General features: G+C 38.2%; 1 protein-coding gene across 4 annotated transcripts in view; it reads left to right on the forward strand.

The window, feature by feature from the left end:
• The window catches only part of NRAP (nebulin related anchoring protein), a 53582-nt gene that overhangs the window by 12778 nt on the left and 25328 nt on the right, over window positions 1-15476 (forward strand). For 3 of the 4 annotated variants that reach the window (XM_065066969.1, XM_005508188.3, XM_005508187.3), the window contains exons 11-21: window positions 1807-1923; window positions 3677-3781; window positions 4709-4816; window positions 5504-5608; window positions 7916-8014; window positions 8530-8634; window positions 10184-10291; window positions 11063-11164; window positions 11672-11869; window positions 12092-12196; window positions 14433-14531. In XM_065066969.1, coding sequence (XP_064923041.1) covers window positions 1807-1923; window positions 3677-3781; window positions 4709-4816; window positions 5504-5608; window positions 7916-8014; window positions 8530-8634; window positions 10184-10291; window positions 11063-11164; window positions 11672-11869; window positions 12092-12196; window positions 14433-14531 — 1251 coding nt within the window. The remainder of the gene's footprint in view (window positions 1-1806; window positions 1924-3676; window positions 3782-4708; window positions 4817-5503; window positions 5609-7915; window positions 8015-8529; window positions 8635-10183; window positions 10292-11062; window positions 11165-11671; window positions 11870-12091; window positions 12197-14432; window positions 14532-15476) is intronic. The other variant, XM_065066968.1, reaches the window with a different exon arrangement.

Raw genomic sequence — 15476 nt, forward strand, 5'->3', positions numbered from 1 at the left:
GAATGCTAAAATTACACTTGAGAAGTAAACAACAATGACATTTCACTGCATTGCTGGGAACTGGATAGCTCAGGGGATTAATAATATCCATTAATAGAAGAGGACACAGCTCTGGTTTGCATGACGGAGGGATGGATGTAGCAACTAATGGGGATCCCTACTGTTAGGTTAACCCTCCTGGCAAACCTGCACCTGTATTATTAATGAAACCTTAATCATCCTGTGGACTACTATGGTATTCCCAGTAGTGAATAAATGGAGGATGAATGAGCTGAACGGGTTTTGATATTTTGATGTATCGTGCCTCTAGCACAAAGCAAGTAATGTGGAAGAAAAGAAAACATCGAATACAACACTGTCACTTCACAAGCCTGAGCTTATTTCTAGGCTGGGGATTTTTAGTTTTGGGTGGTAAGCTAAAGAATTGGCAAAAAAGGTGGTGACGTGTGGGATTCTTGCATGCAGCCCATTAACTAAAGAGCCTCAGTCCTGTTTGAGTCTCTTTCTAATAGTGACAAAACATGGGTCAGTCTGTAGGTCACTACACTGTTGCTGATGAGAAGGGTTCCTGCGAGTGACAGCCTTTGTAGTGTGGACACCTGTCCCCCACGGGGCCATCCAAGCTGATGGGCTCAGTCTGTTTTCTGGGGAGCTAACAGATGGTTGAGGGTTTCTGCTTCTACTAGCCTAGACTAGACACTGGAAGTAAACTAGAGTGAAAGGATCAGTTGTATTCTTTACTTGAGCTTATGACTGAGAGAATATAAAAACCTGGAACCTTCTGTGACCAATCCCTATTTTGATGACAAACTCAGCGATCCCCTGTTTAAACACAAAATATTTAACCTTTTGAGATAAAGATGGCAGTTTCATAGGTTTTAAAAAATGCTAATGGTCAACAGTTTCCTTAGTAATTTGTAAAACCTGGAGCAAAGAGAAGAGTTAGTTCATAGCAGTAACATTTTCACACTAGAGTGCTTATCAAGCTGCTTCATATCTTTAAAGCCTGAGAAACTGTGTGCAGCTGGAAAATGAAAGACCCAAACACTGCAATTCAGCACATATACAATAGTTTGTTATTTTGTACATTATGAATCTGATTTTTGAAGCAGTAACGTAACATGAAGAACATAAGCATCTCCATACGCAAGAAATATTGAAATGTATTCCCAATAGGGTTTTTGCTGGACAAAGTTTGGCAAAAGGCCAATATAAGTATTCTCTCACTTCACCCATCCAAGCCCTATTTAAGTCAATCACCTGATGTCTAAATTAATTTAATATATCCCTTATTTAAATCTTGATTTGGTACAGAAATATAATTCCCCAAAAATACTGCAAGTGCAAAAAGATACAGCTTTTTTAAAAAGCTGGTTTCTACAAAAGGAAAAGTTTACAGAGCACTGGATGACTATCTGTAATTCTCTGACTAGAAGTCTAAAATCAAAGTACTGAGAATTAACTTCAGGAATAGAAGAGCACATGTGCTCCAACCAGTCACTAGCCAAGAATCTGCTAATTATCTGTTCAAGCTATGAACAACAACCAGTGCTGTTCAATCTATGTAAAAAACGGATAAAAACCCCCCTCTGTCTAGTGAAGTGGCCAGACAGGGATTGTTAGGGCTGTGATTTTATATGTGGTTTATTTTGGGAAGTGACAACTTGCAGTATTTCAATTTAGCAAGTTCTATTTGCTTATCGAAACAAGAATGGGAAAAGTCTTCTGCTGACTGATCAAGCATGTCTAAATAGCAATGGTGAAAAGGTAGACACTTATTTTATAATTTTCCCTACTTCTTTTCAGATAAAATACAAGAAAGATCTTTCCAAGATGAAAGGTGCAGCTCACTTTCACTCCCTAACGGCTGAAGACAACTTAGTCCTTAAACGAGCCCAAAGTGTTAACAAGCTTGTCAGTGAGGTAAGGGATTGAATCGATCTGTTAACGAGTTCGAGAGCAGCTCGTACAAATGTTCGTGTCTGATGGGTGAGGACTACAAATAGAAAAAGCTGTTGTTCTTATTGCCCGGTATGTAACAAAAAATGATCTGTGTGTAGCACAGGAAATGCAGAGAAAGATGCAGGAACAGGTCTTTGGGTGCTGTTATCCAGCATTTCCAATGATCTGTATGAAAGTATGAGGAATGAACTCCAGAAGAGTATTTCTAATTCTGGCCACATGAGAATAGAAATCTAAAAAAACCACCCTGAATTGTGCTCTTAATGTGCTGTGAACTTATAACCATAAATGCTTGAGGTTGACTTAGGTGTGTACCTTACAGTCTCTCAAAGAAGGTTCTACTGATAATTAAAAAATAACACAAACAGAGCCAAAATTTGTACTATTCTGTTAGTGCAGGTTTCTGTTTTCTTCCATCATGCGAAGGACTGTGAGTTATGGATAATGCATTCTTCTGCTTGGCAAGGGAAGATTGCTGGGGAATTCTCAGTAGATTCTGAATTATTGATTTATTTATAGTGTAATATCAGCTATAAAGCTATTAATAAATGTAAGTTTCTAGAGCTTCCCCATGGCAGTTCAAAAACTTACACTCTTGGGATGTCAAAGTATAAAACCTTCAATAATGAAAAACCCCTGGAAGTAGGACTAGGAGGGGCCTCCTGGGCCAGTGGTTCCTGGCTCCTGCTGTTTCGGCACAGTATCATATAATCCTCTTCTTCTAATTTCTAACCTACGTTTATTCCTGTCCATTTTATTACTGTTGTGTTTGGTGCCAACATTGTCCTTTAGTTTAAAAAGTTCTTTGCCCTGTGCAACTACCTTTCTGAGATGTTTACAAGCAGATCTAGTTTTCTTCTCTCTGCCTTTGTTTTCCTAGACCAAGCAAGCCAAATTCTTTTAATCTCTCTCAGTCTTTAACTGTGAGCGTTCCTCACAGTAAGTGCATGTTCCTCAAACAGGAATGACTGTGAAAGCATGTAAGTTCTTGATGAGGTCTTACTGGAACCTGGGACACAGCACACGTGCTTCCCAGTGCCTGCTCAAAAGTCTCCTCTTGCTCCCACCTTGGACTGCATTTGCTTTTTCATGGCTGTGTTACTTTGGCATCTCACCATCTTTCTGTGATCAGCCTCCATAGGAACATTCTTCTCTTTCTTAGTCTTTCCAGCTGATGAGCTCTTATAGCTGAATTTTTTATGACTGCTCCCTACCTATATCACTCTCTTCATTGCTGACTTTAGTCCCATTTCTATTACTCCTTTTAATATCACCCACAACATTTCTACTTCAGAGCAGAGATACTTAATGAAAATATTAAACCAGTTCTGTATTTAAACTTTCTCAGAAGAATTCTGCTGGTAAACTTCCCCCTGTTTAATCCTTCCTGCTAAAGAACACCCACTGCTTTTTCTGCTCTCCTTTGCTCCACACTCACCTTAAAATTCCTTCATAGATCCTTGGTTTTGCTAATAATTTTTCCCGTGGCACTGTCTCGTACACTTTGCTGAGGTCCATTTCTTCTGCCTATAAAGTAGTAACTGAGTATATTAAAGTAGTCTTCATATTAATTTTCATCATATGACATCTGATGAAAGCCATGTATCAAGATCTCTGAAGAGTGGGTCTGGCTGATAAAAAGTGTGTGGAGGAACTTGACAAAGCTAGGTTAAGGTTTTACTGTATCTTTCCCTTGTGCATTTTTGTCTCTAAGGTGGAGTATAAGAAGGATCTTGGAAACAACAGAGACTGCAGCATGAACTACTGTGATACTCCGCAATTCAAGAATGTGAGCAAGATCTCAAAATTCACCAGTGATGTAAGTTTTCAGTACCTTGCTTAATGCGGTAGCTGCTGGAATCGCAATTTATCTGTGTGTGTGTTTCAGATAAGCAAGCGCTGGGAATTCGAATGTAACTGATTTTACCACATGTCTGTCCAGCACCTATCCTAGTCTGTCCTTACTGATCATTTTATATAGGACTATGAAAACAGCTACCATGATATATGGAAGAGAGGTTACTTACAATCTACACAAGCACCTGTCAGTTTTTACTGTTGTCTATTTTAATAATTACTTATTCCATTGTGTATGTCCATTTCCTGGCTGGAGAAGGAGGCAGAAGATACTTTACCAGAGCTAATGTCAGAGAGGAACATGTTTACTGCATGAAAGTAACCAATAAAATAAGTTGCGATAAATTACTACTTGCATCTGATGATACTGAAGTATCATTTTACTTTTTGCCGCTTACTATCATTCTCTGAAATCCAGGAGGAGTAAATCTTTTGCCATACAGATGAGATGGTAGAGTGGTTAATTTGTATTGCTGTTGAATTTCCTACTCTGGGCTTGGTGAAAACTGCACCAAAACACTCCAGTTTTGGTAGATGATTATGTATTCATTTGTTAACACACAAATAACGCATCCCTGCTATTTCGTTCTAATATTTATTACTGATGAAACAATATGCCACAAAAGAATGTGGCAGTATCTCCCTTATGTGGCATTCAGGTCATCTGAAGAATACATAAGTGACATCTTTTAAAACAGGAAACCACAGAGGGGTTTAGTTTTTATTTCTTAAAGTACCAAGGTTGTTGTGGACTCATGAGTTTCTGTAGTGGTGCAACACAAGTAGAACACAACTGTAATAATTTGTCTCACTGCTGTAAAATAGAAACTCATAGAAAAACTAAATACATTTTCTCAGAATATTTTTACTTTTTTCTTTTTTTTTACAGCTTAAATACAAAGAAACCTATGAGAATGAGATGAAAGGTCGTTATGTAGGTATCGGCATGGACAAGCGAATGCTACATGCCATGAAAGTTGGCAGCTTAGCAAGCAATGTAAGTGTTTTTTAATTACACTTGTATGGTTTCTTACTTTCTTAAGTTTTTTCCAGAATTAAGTTGATAGAAAACTTTAGATCGTATTGTACCAGGGATCTGAAGGATAGATCTGTTGAGGGGAAATTCTGGAAACCCTTTTGTACTGATTTATAGCTCACTGTGTGGAAGAAGTTAAAATAAGCAGATTCAGTGATCTAGCAACATACTGAGCTCCTTCAGTTTTCGTTGACATCAGTAGGATGCTGAAGGTTGCTTGCCACCCCCCCCAGGGTCAGACCTTTGCTGAAAAACAGTCTTTAATGAAGATTTCTGGATTCCAATTTAATTTACTGGGTTAGTCAAGAAGCTATTTTGTTACATACCATTCCTTCAAGTACATTATTTACAAATCTGTAAGAAGCTTGAGAACTAAGCAGAAAGATAAAAGAGATGTGTCATAGGTGGAAGTTAAGTTAATGCTCCCACTGTTGGCATTGGATTAATTGAGGAGCTGAAAAAGAATCAATTAGTGGCTAAACTATGCAAATAATTTCATTTTCTTTGTCACTTATGACATTGAACTTACTTTGTTTCCTGCATTTAATATTAATATTATTGTTTCTTCTTTCCTCTTGACTGATAATTATTCAAACAGTTGACAGCTTAAAAAAAACAATGATTTTTTTTTTTCTCCTTGTGTTTCAGATAGCCTATAAATCTGATTACAAACATGACGGTGTTGACTACAATTACCCAGCTACACTAACTCCTTCATATCAGACAACAAGGAAGTTGGTCCCTTTGAAAGATGTAAATAATTTTATGATTGTTTTTTTCTATGACTTGCATGGCTCATCATCTCTCTGTAGGACAGACTGTGATAGATTGCGTGTGTCAAATGATGATTTAATCATGGGAGCAAACAGGTAGTGAGAACAAAGTTAAAGCAAAAAAATGCAGGGGGTCAAGAGGGCTCAGAGGAATCCAAAGTGCTGCCACCTCCTGTCATTGGCTTCAGTTCAGCACAGATTGTACAGTGATGTGAAATGAGCAAGTTCTGCCCCATATCCACTCTGTGTTATAAAACATCTCACCATCGTGTGCAGCTTCAACAGCATCATCAAGCACTGAAAGGACAGGGAGACTTAAACAGGCTTCTCATTCTTTGTGAATTCCTTGAAGATGATACAATAGGTGTTCACATTTGATGGGAAGTTAATTGGTCACATAACCTTCTTTATGCCCATGGTGAGTGAGGTGCCCTCTGTGCTTGGGGCTGAGTTGCTGTTGCAACAATGTGAAGAAATTTGTGTACTGCTGTGGTTATATGTGCTTTACAGAGAAATGAAAGACATCAGGCTGTAGAGGATACCATACTTTCACCTCCCACGAGGACTGAAGGCTTGATTGATCTCATCTACCATTGGGAACTTAACTTGTGCCTTAGTTAGGACCACAGGCATCAGGCATTATAAAATCAACAGGAAAACAGTAGCACCTCCACAGGGCATTTCTGACTGTCTAAGATGTATATAACCTGTCTTTATCAGGGCCTAAATACCTTTTCCAAGAAAAAGGTGGTAGCATGAAGAGGTAGAATTGAGAACCCTGATGTTTTTGAGGAAGTACTTGATGTACTTCAACTGTAAGATGCAGTATTGCCTCTTGAGCAGCAATTTCAGCTTTGTTTTTGAAAATGCTTAAAAAAAAGTAAAGTTCACTGTTTGATTGCTTGGTGAGAGAGTTGTATTCTTAGAGTACAAAGTAAGCATGACTTCATGTCCAAAATGTACAAATTAGTTTTACCCACTCTAAATATTTCAGCACTACCTATGGCTCAAAAATTCATAGTCACCATCTGGGTTTGGAGCATGTCAATCGATGGGTTACAGAGACTCAGTTGCCCTAATCATAATCGTCATCTACTAGTTTGAAACAGCCCCAGGGCTCATGTGCTCACTGATAACCAACGTGCTTACTTGGAACTCTGTAAGAATGCAACTCTCTCACACTCTAAGCAATCATGAGTAGCAGTAAATACATATTTTCAGTCCAAAAGAAATGATCCCTTTCTCTGGAAGTAAAATTCTATGTCTGTAAAGAAGTAGATGAACTGTTTTAAGTACTTGATCACTTTGGAACTGTGGGATAATTCAGGCCTTTTTTTTCTAGTTTTTGTCATTATGGCAGAAAAAAAAAGTTTACATGTGGATAGCTGAGATAAGAATGTTCACATTAAATAGTTTCAGTAACTCCAAGTCTGTAGAAATACCCTCTACTTTCCTGGAAAAAAGTGGCCTTAAAATACTAGTTGTAAGCAATGTGATCTGCAATGTCTGTGAAGTGGTGATTAACTACAGTGAATATTATTTAAGATATACAGAGAATAGTAATTGTGTCCTGCAGTGTAGCACTGAGTCCTTTAGCAGCAACAGGTCTGAAAGAAAGCTTCTCCTTGATTTTTTTTATCTTGCATAATTTGGGGATTTAAGAAATTTATTTCATACCTTAGTATTCCTGCTGCTGTGTTAATGTGTTAAGAATATAGTGGGCTCCAATCCTATATGTTGCTGACTTTAACGTGACTTTTTTTTGTACCATAAATATATATTTTTGTTCTATCATAATCCACACAAAACTCTTACCACACAGGGAAATACTGTGGTTAATTATTACACGGTAAAGACAAAGTGTGAGTTCATTTTCTCTGCACAGCATTACGATGGGCAGACCTCTTAATAGACAATGTTCCTTTATAGAGATAGTCTGATAAACATAAAAATAGTCTGAGTGATGGTTAAGGATATCAGTTTGATAGGAATGCTTTGTGGACAAGCTGAAACTGCATCTTTTAAATTATTTGTGGTTTTGAGGGGAAGGGGTGAATTTCATTTTCAAAGTGGAATGAAAACTGTGACCTCAGACTGGGAGAGTTCCAGAGCATTAACTCAGATCTCATCCAAGAAATCCTGGTGGTTTTCCTCACCTCAATTTATTATGGTTTAAGTAGTGATTTATCCAGGGTATTAGCTAACAAAACTTTCTCTACTCGATCTCATTTTCCAGTCTGAACATTTCTTCCTTTACTAAATTTTTAAAAATTTTCTATTAAATTAGGTAAACTACAGGCAAAGCATAGACAAGCTGAAGTACAGCTCTGTTGCCAGCACTCCACAAATTGCTCAAGCCAAAATAAATGCACAGCAGCTCAGTGATGTAAGTTTAGTCATTATTAGCCATCATTGTTTATTAGAATGATAAGATAATTTTATTTTATAGCATTTGTAACTTAATTGTTTTGTTGATAGTTCATTAGCAGATTTACAACCAAAACAATAACACAAATTGAATTAAATCACTTCCAAGAATGTGGCAAGCATACCAGTAGGTTTAATATTTTCTTCCATTTTTAAGAGTGGTCTTAGTGTGCTTTTTTTAGGAATTTATTTTCTGTGTATTTATTAATGCATGCTTTTTAATAGGGTATTTTCTACTTTTAGACAAGCAATACCTATTCTATTTGTATAATAATTATTTTACTTCCTAGTATCAAGGTAAAAATGATAATTGCTTTATTGCCCTCATATTTGAGTCAAACATAACTAAGAATGTATCTATAACATATGGCACTAATAACCTGAAATTCAACAGCAGTCAATAAGTGTAATGGTCATATTTTTAGTGAGTTAAAAATAACTGAGTTTGTTGTTGACTCTTTCAACATTTGGCAGCTGAACTACAGAGCCCAGTACGAGAAGACAAAAACAAATTACACTCTACCACAGGACGTACCTCAGTTAGTCAAAGCAAAAGCCAATGCTGAGCTATACAGTGAGGTAAGCCAAGCAATGTGGAAACATTCGTATTCATGCTGCCATTAATAGAAATGAATGTAAAGATGATGACACTGTTTCTGGAAGCATTTAGCATTTACCATCGGTCTTCAGTAAACAGCGTGAGGTGTGGTAACTAGAAAAGAAAGGGATATGATCTCAAGTATGGTGAAACTGGTAGACATCTTATTTGCAAAACTGTTTCAGGTTATTTGAATTGGTTTAGTAAATCAGCGTCCACAAAATGAACTGCTTCTGACGTGGCGTTTCTATGAAGAACCAACGTTTGCACAGTTCTAATAACTCAAAGCCCAATGGAAAGAAACACAATGACTTCTGTGAACTTGGATCAAGCCTGCTGTTGCTGCCATTCATAGTTCGTGACAAAATATAGTGATTTATTTAGAGACCTGTGTGTTAAAGTCAAGCACTTGCAGGAAAAGTTTAACTCCTATTCAACTTTTAAAGTATTTTTCAGGCCTCCATTGTTGTAGATAGTTTTGGAGGGAAAAAGCCCAACAGGAAAAATAAATGCAAAACCAGAAAAAAACCCAGACTTATTACTGATGTGACTATTATTTTTGAGCCATAATTTTTCATGGGTTTGAGTTGACATTACTCAAAGTTTTTCCTGGCATATTTATACCCTGTGTTCTTCCTCTAAGTTTAATTTGAGTTGCATTGGTGAAGGGTTGTGGAGCAACGCTCTGTGTGGCTATAATGTGTGGGATGCATGCTCATAATTAGATATTAGTAAAATATAACCATATGTAAAGCCAAATCTAGAAAACAGGGCTTCCTGGATACTTTATTAGGTGCATGCATAGTATGCATGAAGGCATACGCGATGCTGCCCCACCAGAATCTCAAGTGGAACCGTGAAAAAAAGCTTAAACAACTAGCACTTTAACTTCCATTAATTTTCAGAAGATAAGCATGTGATTCTCACGTTTCATCTACGTTTGTGATGCAGTGTGGCTCATGAGTGTGCTTTTGAAGCAAATCTGATCAGAAGGGTTGCTTCACTGAGCTTTGCTTCACATTCTGGGGTGTTCTCAGAGCACATGAGCTGGATTCCTTTTGAATGCAGCCCAACTGAAAGGTGCTCTCCAGCAGCGCTCACAAAGAACCGCAGCTACAAATAGATAATCAGCACGTGGGACCTGACGAGCTCTAGTTTGGTGGGGAGGAGGACAAAACCTGAAATGAGTGATGTCTGATTCTGAGCACCAGCTGTTCCGCCCTATAGATCAGCTTCTATTAATCTACAGTATTTGCGTATGAAGACATAACCACAGGCACTTTTGAAAAACCTTCCTTTGCCCACGCCTGTTTAAAATTAGAGGAATATTGGTGCATGTGCTGGGATTTAAAGTCCCTGTAAACTCCGATAATAAAATTTTTGACTCAATCCTGGCCAGTTAGTTAGCTCAAAATGATAATGAACTCTGACCTAAGAAGGTTGCACTTTGCTCTTAAGTCATTTTCATGTTCATTTGAAGATCTTGTGTGTTTATGTGTCAGTGACATGTTGCTGTCTTTGCTTTCTCAGATTAAGTACAAAGAAGGCTGGGAGAAGAGTAAGGGCCGGGGCTTTGAAATGAAACTTGATTCTCTGCCTTTACTTGCTGCCAAAGCTTCAAGGGATCTTGCCAGTGATGTATGTTATATTTAATTACCTAGGAATTATTCTTTATATAAGTTGCTAAAGCACAGGGAAATAAAGCTTAGCGCGCTTCATGTGGATTTTGAAGTCCTGTATTTGGCTGTTCATCTTTCTGAGTGGCTGCTGAGCAGTTGGAAGCTTTCTTAGGCTCTGCTATGAAATTTCACTCTGTGAAAATTATTTTTTTTAATGCAAATGTACAGAAGGAAGCAAAATCTGCGAAGTGACAATGGCTCAATGCTCCCATAGTAAAATTCAGTGTTTTGAATTGTTTATAGCTTCAAAAATGCTGTTATCATAAACGCACATATATAGAAATTTTCCAAACAAACTCTAAACAACTTCTGTCGTGATTCTTAACCTGCGGAGAGGCAGAAAAGGAAGAAGCTTTTCCTACAGCTATCTAGTGTTCAGCAATAATGATGGTTCCAAAATCCCATCTCATTAAGAAAAACAAATCTTGAATTCCTTGCTTGGGTTTTATATCATCGATTTTCTTATCTTCTGGTTTAAGAACAAGATAATTTAGCTAATCTAAAGACTTTATAAGCATATCCACCTCAGAGGAGTGAGCCTTAAAGAATGAGGTTAGAGTCAACAAAAATTAAACTAGCCTTGCCCCTTTGGGAATTTCTGGGAAATCTGAAGTGGCAACCAGACTAAGCCCTTGTAAATTTTGACCATCCAAATTGTCAGTGAAAAACATATTGCTTATCTTTTGCGTAACTGGAAATGTTCTTTAACCTAAAGTGTTTTTTTCCACAGATTAAATATAGAGAAGAATATGAAAAAACAAAAGGAAAAGCAATTGGAACCAAAGATTCAAGACTTTTGCACTCTCTGCAGGTGGCCAAGATGAGTAGCGAGGTAAATTATTTATTTCTCTTACTCAAAAGGTATTTTTCAAAATTATTAATCTTTCAGCAACTCTGTGCAATCTACCACTGTTACTTCTTTCACTATAAGAAATTCTTTGAAGCATTTAACAAAAAGTGGTTTCCTACCTCAGTCTGTTAATCTGCAATGATTGTATAGTATTTTTGTTCTCATAGAGAATTTTGGGTTGATGATGACCTTATTTTGGGGCAGGAAAAGACCATCCTATTAAAACCCCAATATAAACACTTCTACATAAAATTTTAAAACAGATGAAAGTATGTTTAAAAGTAAGATGTACTGTAATAGAGAAGATATCTCTAGAGTCTGCAAAATTCATCCTACCATCTGTTTTGTGTATCCCTCGTAGGACCTGATTGCCACATGTGTTTTTTGCCTAATCTGCATAAGGACCCAAACAGGACTGGAGATTTAAGATATCTTTGGCTCTGCAATACACTGATACAGACAATTTATTTTAATAACTTCTGTTTCTAGATTGCCTACAAAAAAGATTTTGAGGAGAGTAAGACCCATTTCCATCTGCCTATGGACATGGTAAACCTGAGACATGCGAAGAAGGCCCAGGCACTTGCTAGTGACCTGGATTATAGAAAGAGGCTCCACGAATACACAGTGGTTCCAGAAGATATGAAGACCAAATGGGCAAAGAAGGCTTATGGTCTCCAGAGTGATGTAAGATGTTATATACCCAGCTTAACTGTTACAAGCAGTATAAGTGTTTATAGACTTTTTCAGTTTGACATTATTACTCATTTCATCTAGACGCTGTTTGATTTGCACTATGACTTTTTAAAATGTCTTCAGAATGGGTTGAAACTAGAAAGGGTGCACATCTTCGCGTGCAAACGTTGTACCTGTGTGCCTCATGCCAATAAATGTAATTTTCCTTTACAGCTTCGATATAGGGCAGATCTGATGTGGATGAAAGGAGCTGGGTGTATCACAGAAGGAAGTCTTAATATACAACAAGCCAAAAAGGCAGGAGATTTAGTCAGTGAGGTAAGCAAAGTGCTCACGTTTCTGTCTGTTGTGTATTCAGAGCTTTATGCACTCTTATTCCACTAAATTGTGTGCAATAGGTAAGGAATTCCTAATACAGAAAATCTGAGAAATGGAGAAACTGATGGACATTGTTTAGGTATTATACCATTTAGGATATCCTGGGTTACAGGTTAAAAATATATGTTTCTATTATATGATTATTGATTTCTGTCAAGTTTGTGAAGCAGAAGTCTCCATAACTGTGCTTCCACCTACCCATTTTCCTGAGTAGCACTGAAGAGAATCAGAAATTCCTATGGTACACGCTACACAAAATGCATAGAGTTTTAAGGAACTGTGCTGAAAAATTAGATATTTGTTAGCCATGTTTGGAAGTTTCCTAGGCTGTTGGTAAAGATGGGATGTGTTTGTGCTGATCTTTATTGTTTTCACTAAATTAATTAATGGTTTCGTGCTGCCATTAACCTTATGGAACACTTCCTCAGCTCCTTAGCTATGACTGAGTTGTCTCACTAGTGCTAGGAAAACTAGAGGACAGGTAGAAGAATAAATTAGGGGAAGTTTGACAAGAAGGATAAAATCCCACTTAGTGTTGGAGGAAGGAACAGAAGCCACTTAGTTACTGGAGATCACACTCTCTGATACCTTGGGTCTCTGACATGCTCTCAGTACTCCTGCAAGGGGAAAAAAATACATCTTAGAAACAGAAGAAGAGCAGCTGCTCTCAGATCCAGTGTCTTGCTAGGGATAGACTGACATCTGCTGCTGTGGTCTGCTGTAGTAATAATCGCTTCCACAAATATTTAATCCATAATGATCTGCCTTTTCATTCCAGTGCTGTGTAAGGCCAAGAGATGGCTGACAGTTACTTAAACTGGAGATTGGTGGATATTATTTTAGAGATCTCTATTGCCATACAGAGCCTGGCATTTTGTCATTTCTTTGCAGAATGTCACTACATGGTGTTCCATGCAATGTGACAAAACATGCTGTTTTTAATCTGCCTCCCTCCCTTCTGGTTCCTAAAATAAAGCAGTGAGCACCTCTTTGAAGTGCTGTGTGCTTTTTCAACTTCTGTTTTGTGTTCCCTGAGCAGAACCACAGCATTAACTGGTCCGTTCACCCATCAGTTCAAACACAAGGATTTCTCTCCTGAAATGCCAGATAATGATAAAATTAATTTATACCTTTTCTAGGTGGAATGCCCCACTTCATAGGTGAACTGTTAGAATACAAATTCCACTAAAGTATCTAAGAAGTGTCTGCCTGGTCTCCTGTGTCGTACTGTGGTCTTGAAATAGGGTGCTGCATTTCCATGTACTGTCTCAAAGACAGAAAGAGATGCTTAGTTTGCTCTCCAAGGGATGATGCAAAAGGCTCAGGCAATGACATTTGTTCAAAAGAGGCCAGATCCAAAGCCTGATTAAGTCAAAGGAAGTTTCTCATTCACTTTGGTGTGCTTCAGATGTAAAGTAGAAAGTAAGATGGACTAAAAGTAAGGGAAGTCTTGTTTACTAAACTAGAAATCTTAGTCTCTATGCAAATTTGTCTGATAAAACAGATTTTATGTAGCTACTAGTACCGGAGGATGAATGGAGCACAATGTTTCTTCCCACATCCAAGACTTGAGCCTTGTGGCTCATAGCGCGTGCTCCCAGGAAGGCGTGACTGCAGTGTCTGTGCTGAGCTCTACTTTGAAAAGAACTGGGAGATGGTAGGGAATATTTTCAGTTAAAGTTGCTTTCAGGACACTGAAATTGCTTGTTATAATTTAAATGATTGATAATTTAGAAATATCTTAATAATTTAGAAATATCACAATAACGCACGTTCAGTGATTTGAACAACGTGGGCATATGCTTGAGAAGTCTCATGTAGGAATATGAGATAGTAATACTGACTGTGTAGCTCATGAGCTCTCTTGGGCCCTGACTTAAGTCATACATAGTTTGTGAAGATACTCATCAGTTGGTGTGCAGCCTGGCCTTTGTATGGTATGCAGCTATTAATGCTACATTGGACACCAAAGAGTATTTCTGCTTGCCATGTCAGCAGCAGTGCATTTGGCAAACTCTGGCACTATTCTCCTCGCCACTGGAGTCCTCCCAGCATATGTGCCGAAATTGTCTTGGGATTCTGGCTCTATCAGTTGTGCAGTTTTTGAAAGCACTACATTTTTGGAGAAGGTAAATATTGTAGTAACATTTGTGTAATCTGCTTTAATTTGATCTAGAAAAAGTACAGACAAAAGGCTGATGCTCTGAAGTTCACCAGTGTGGCTGACAGTTCTCAGATCAAACATGCCAAGAAAAGCCAGGAACTGCAAAGTGATGTGAGTCTTTGACTGAATTTGTCTCTTTGCAAATAGTTCAATCATAATGTGGTCATTCCTGAGATACGTGCAGTGGGAGGTGGTGCTTGTGGAAGAGGACCCAGTCATGAAATGTTTCAATGTATGAAATTTATTGAGATTTATTTCTGAGGGTTTTTATTTGTTTATTTGATGAATTCTTCCATTGAATTCTCTGAACTAGAACAATAACAAAAAAGCAAACCACAATACAAATGGAAATAAGCAAGTGAGGCTTCTCACAAATGATGTCAAAAGCCAGAGGGAGATGGGGATGCCCCTACAAGACAGTCCTGGCAGAAAACTTGTGGGTGATGCAGGCTGGATTCAAGCATGGCTGAAAAGCTGCATGAGAGGCTGCCTGAGTATTCCTGAGACATAACTGTCATCTACATGAAAACTGGTTATCCATGAGGTAGTAAAACTGAGGAAGCAAGCTGGAGGGAAAAGACTATTCCCAGCTGATCCTCAGGCAGTGCTTCAAAGCAAGGTAGACATTAGCACAGAGATGTATATGTGTGTGTATATACATATATATATATATGTGTGTGTGTGTGTGTGTATGTATGTATGTATACATCCATCCCTGGTTCTGTGTTCCTCTCCACTGAGGGCCCTATCAGACTACATCTTTATTGACGATTTAGATGAGGGGATTGAGACCATCATCAGCAAATTTGCTGATGACACCAAGTTGGGAGGGAGTGTCGACCTGCTGGAAGGCAGGAGGGCTCTGCAGAGGGATCTGGATAGACTGGAAAAATGGGCTGATTCCAATGGGATGAAGTTCAATAAGGCCAAATGCCGGGTGCTGCACTTTGGTCACAACAACCCCCTGCAGCGCTCCAGGCTGGGTGCAGAGTGGCTGGAGAGCAGTCAGACAGAAAGGGACCTGGGGGTACTAAGTGACAGGAAGCTCAACATGAG

The sequence above is a fragment of the Columba livia genome, chromosome 6 (assembly GCF_036013475.1).
Source record: "Columba livia isolate bColLiv1 breed racing homer chromosome 6, bColLiv1.pat.W.v2, whole genome shotgun sequence".
Taxonomy (NCBI): domain Eukaryota; kingdom Metazoa; phylum Chordata; class Aves; order Columbiformes; family Columbidae; genus Columba; species Columba livia.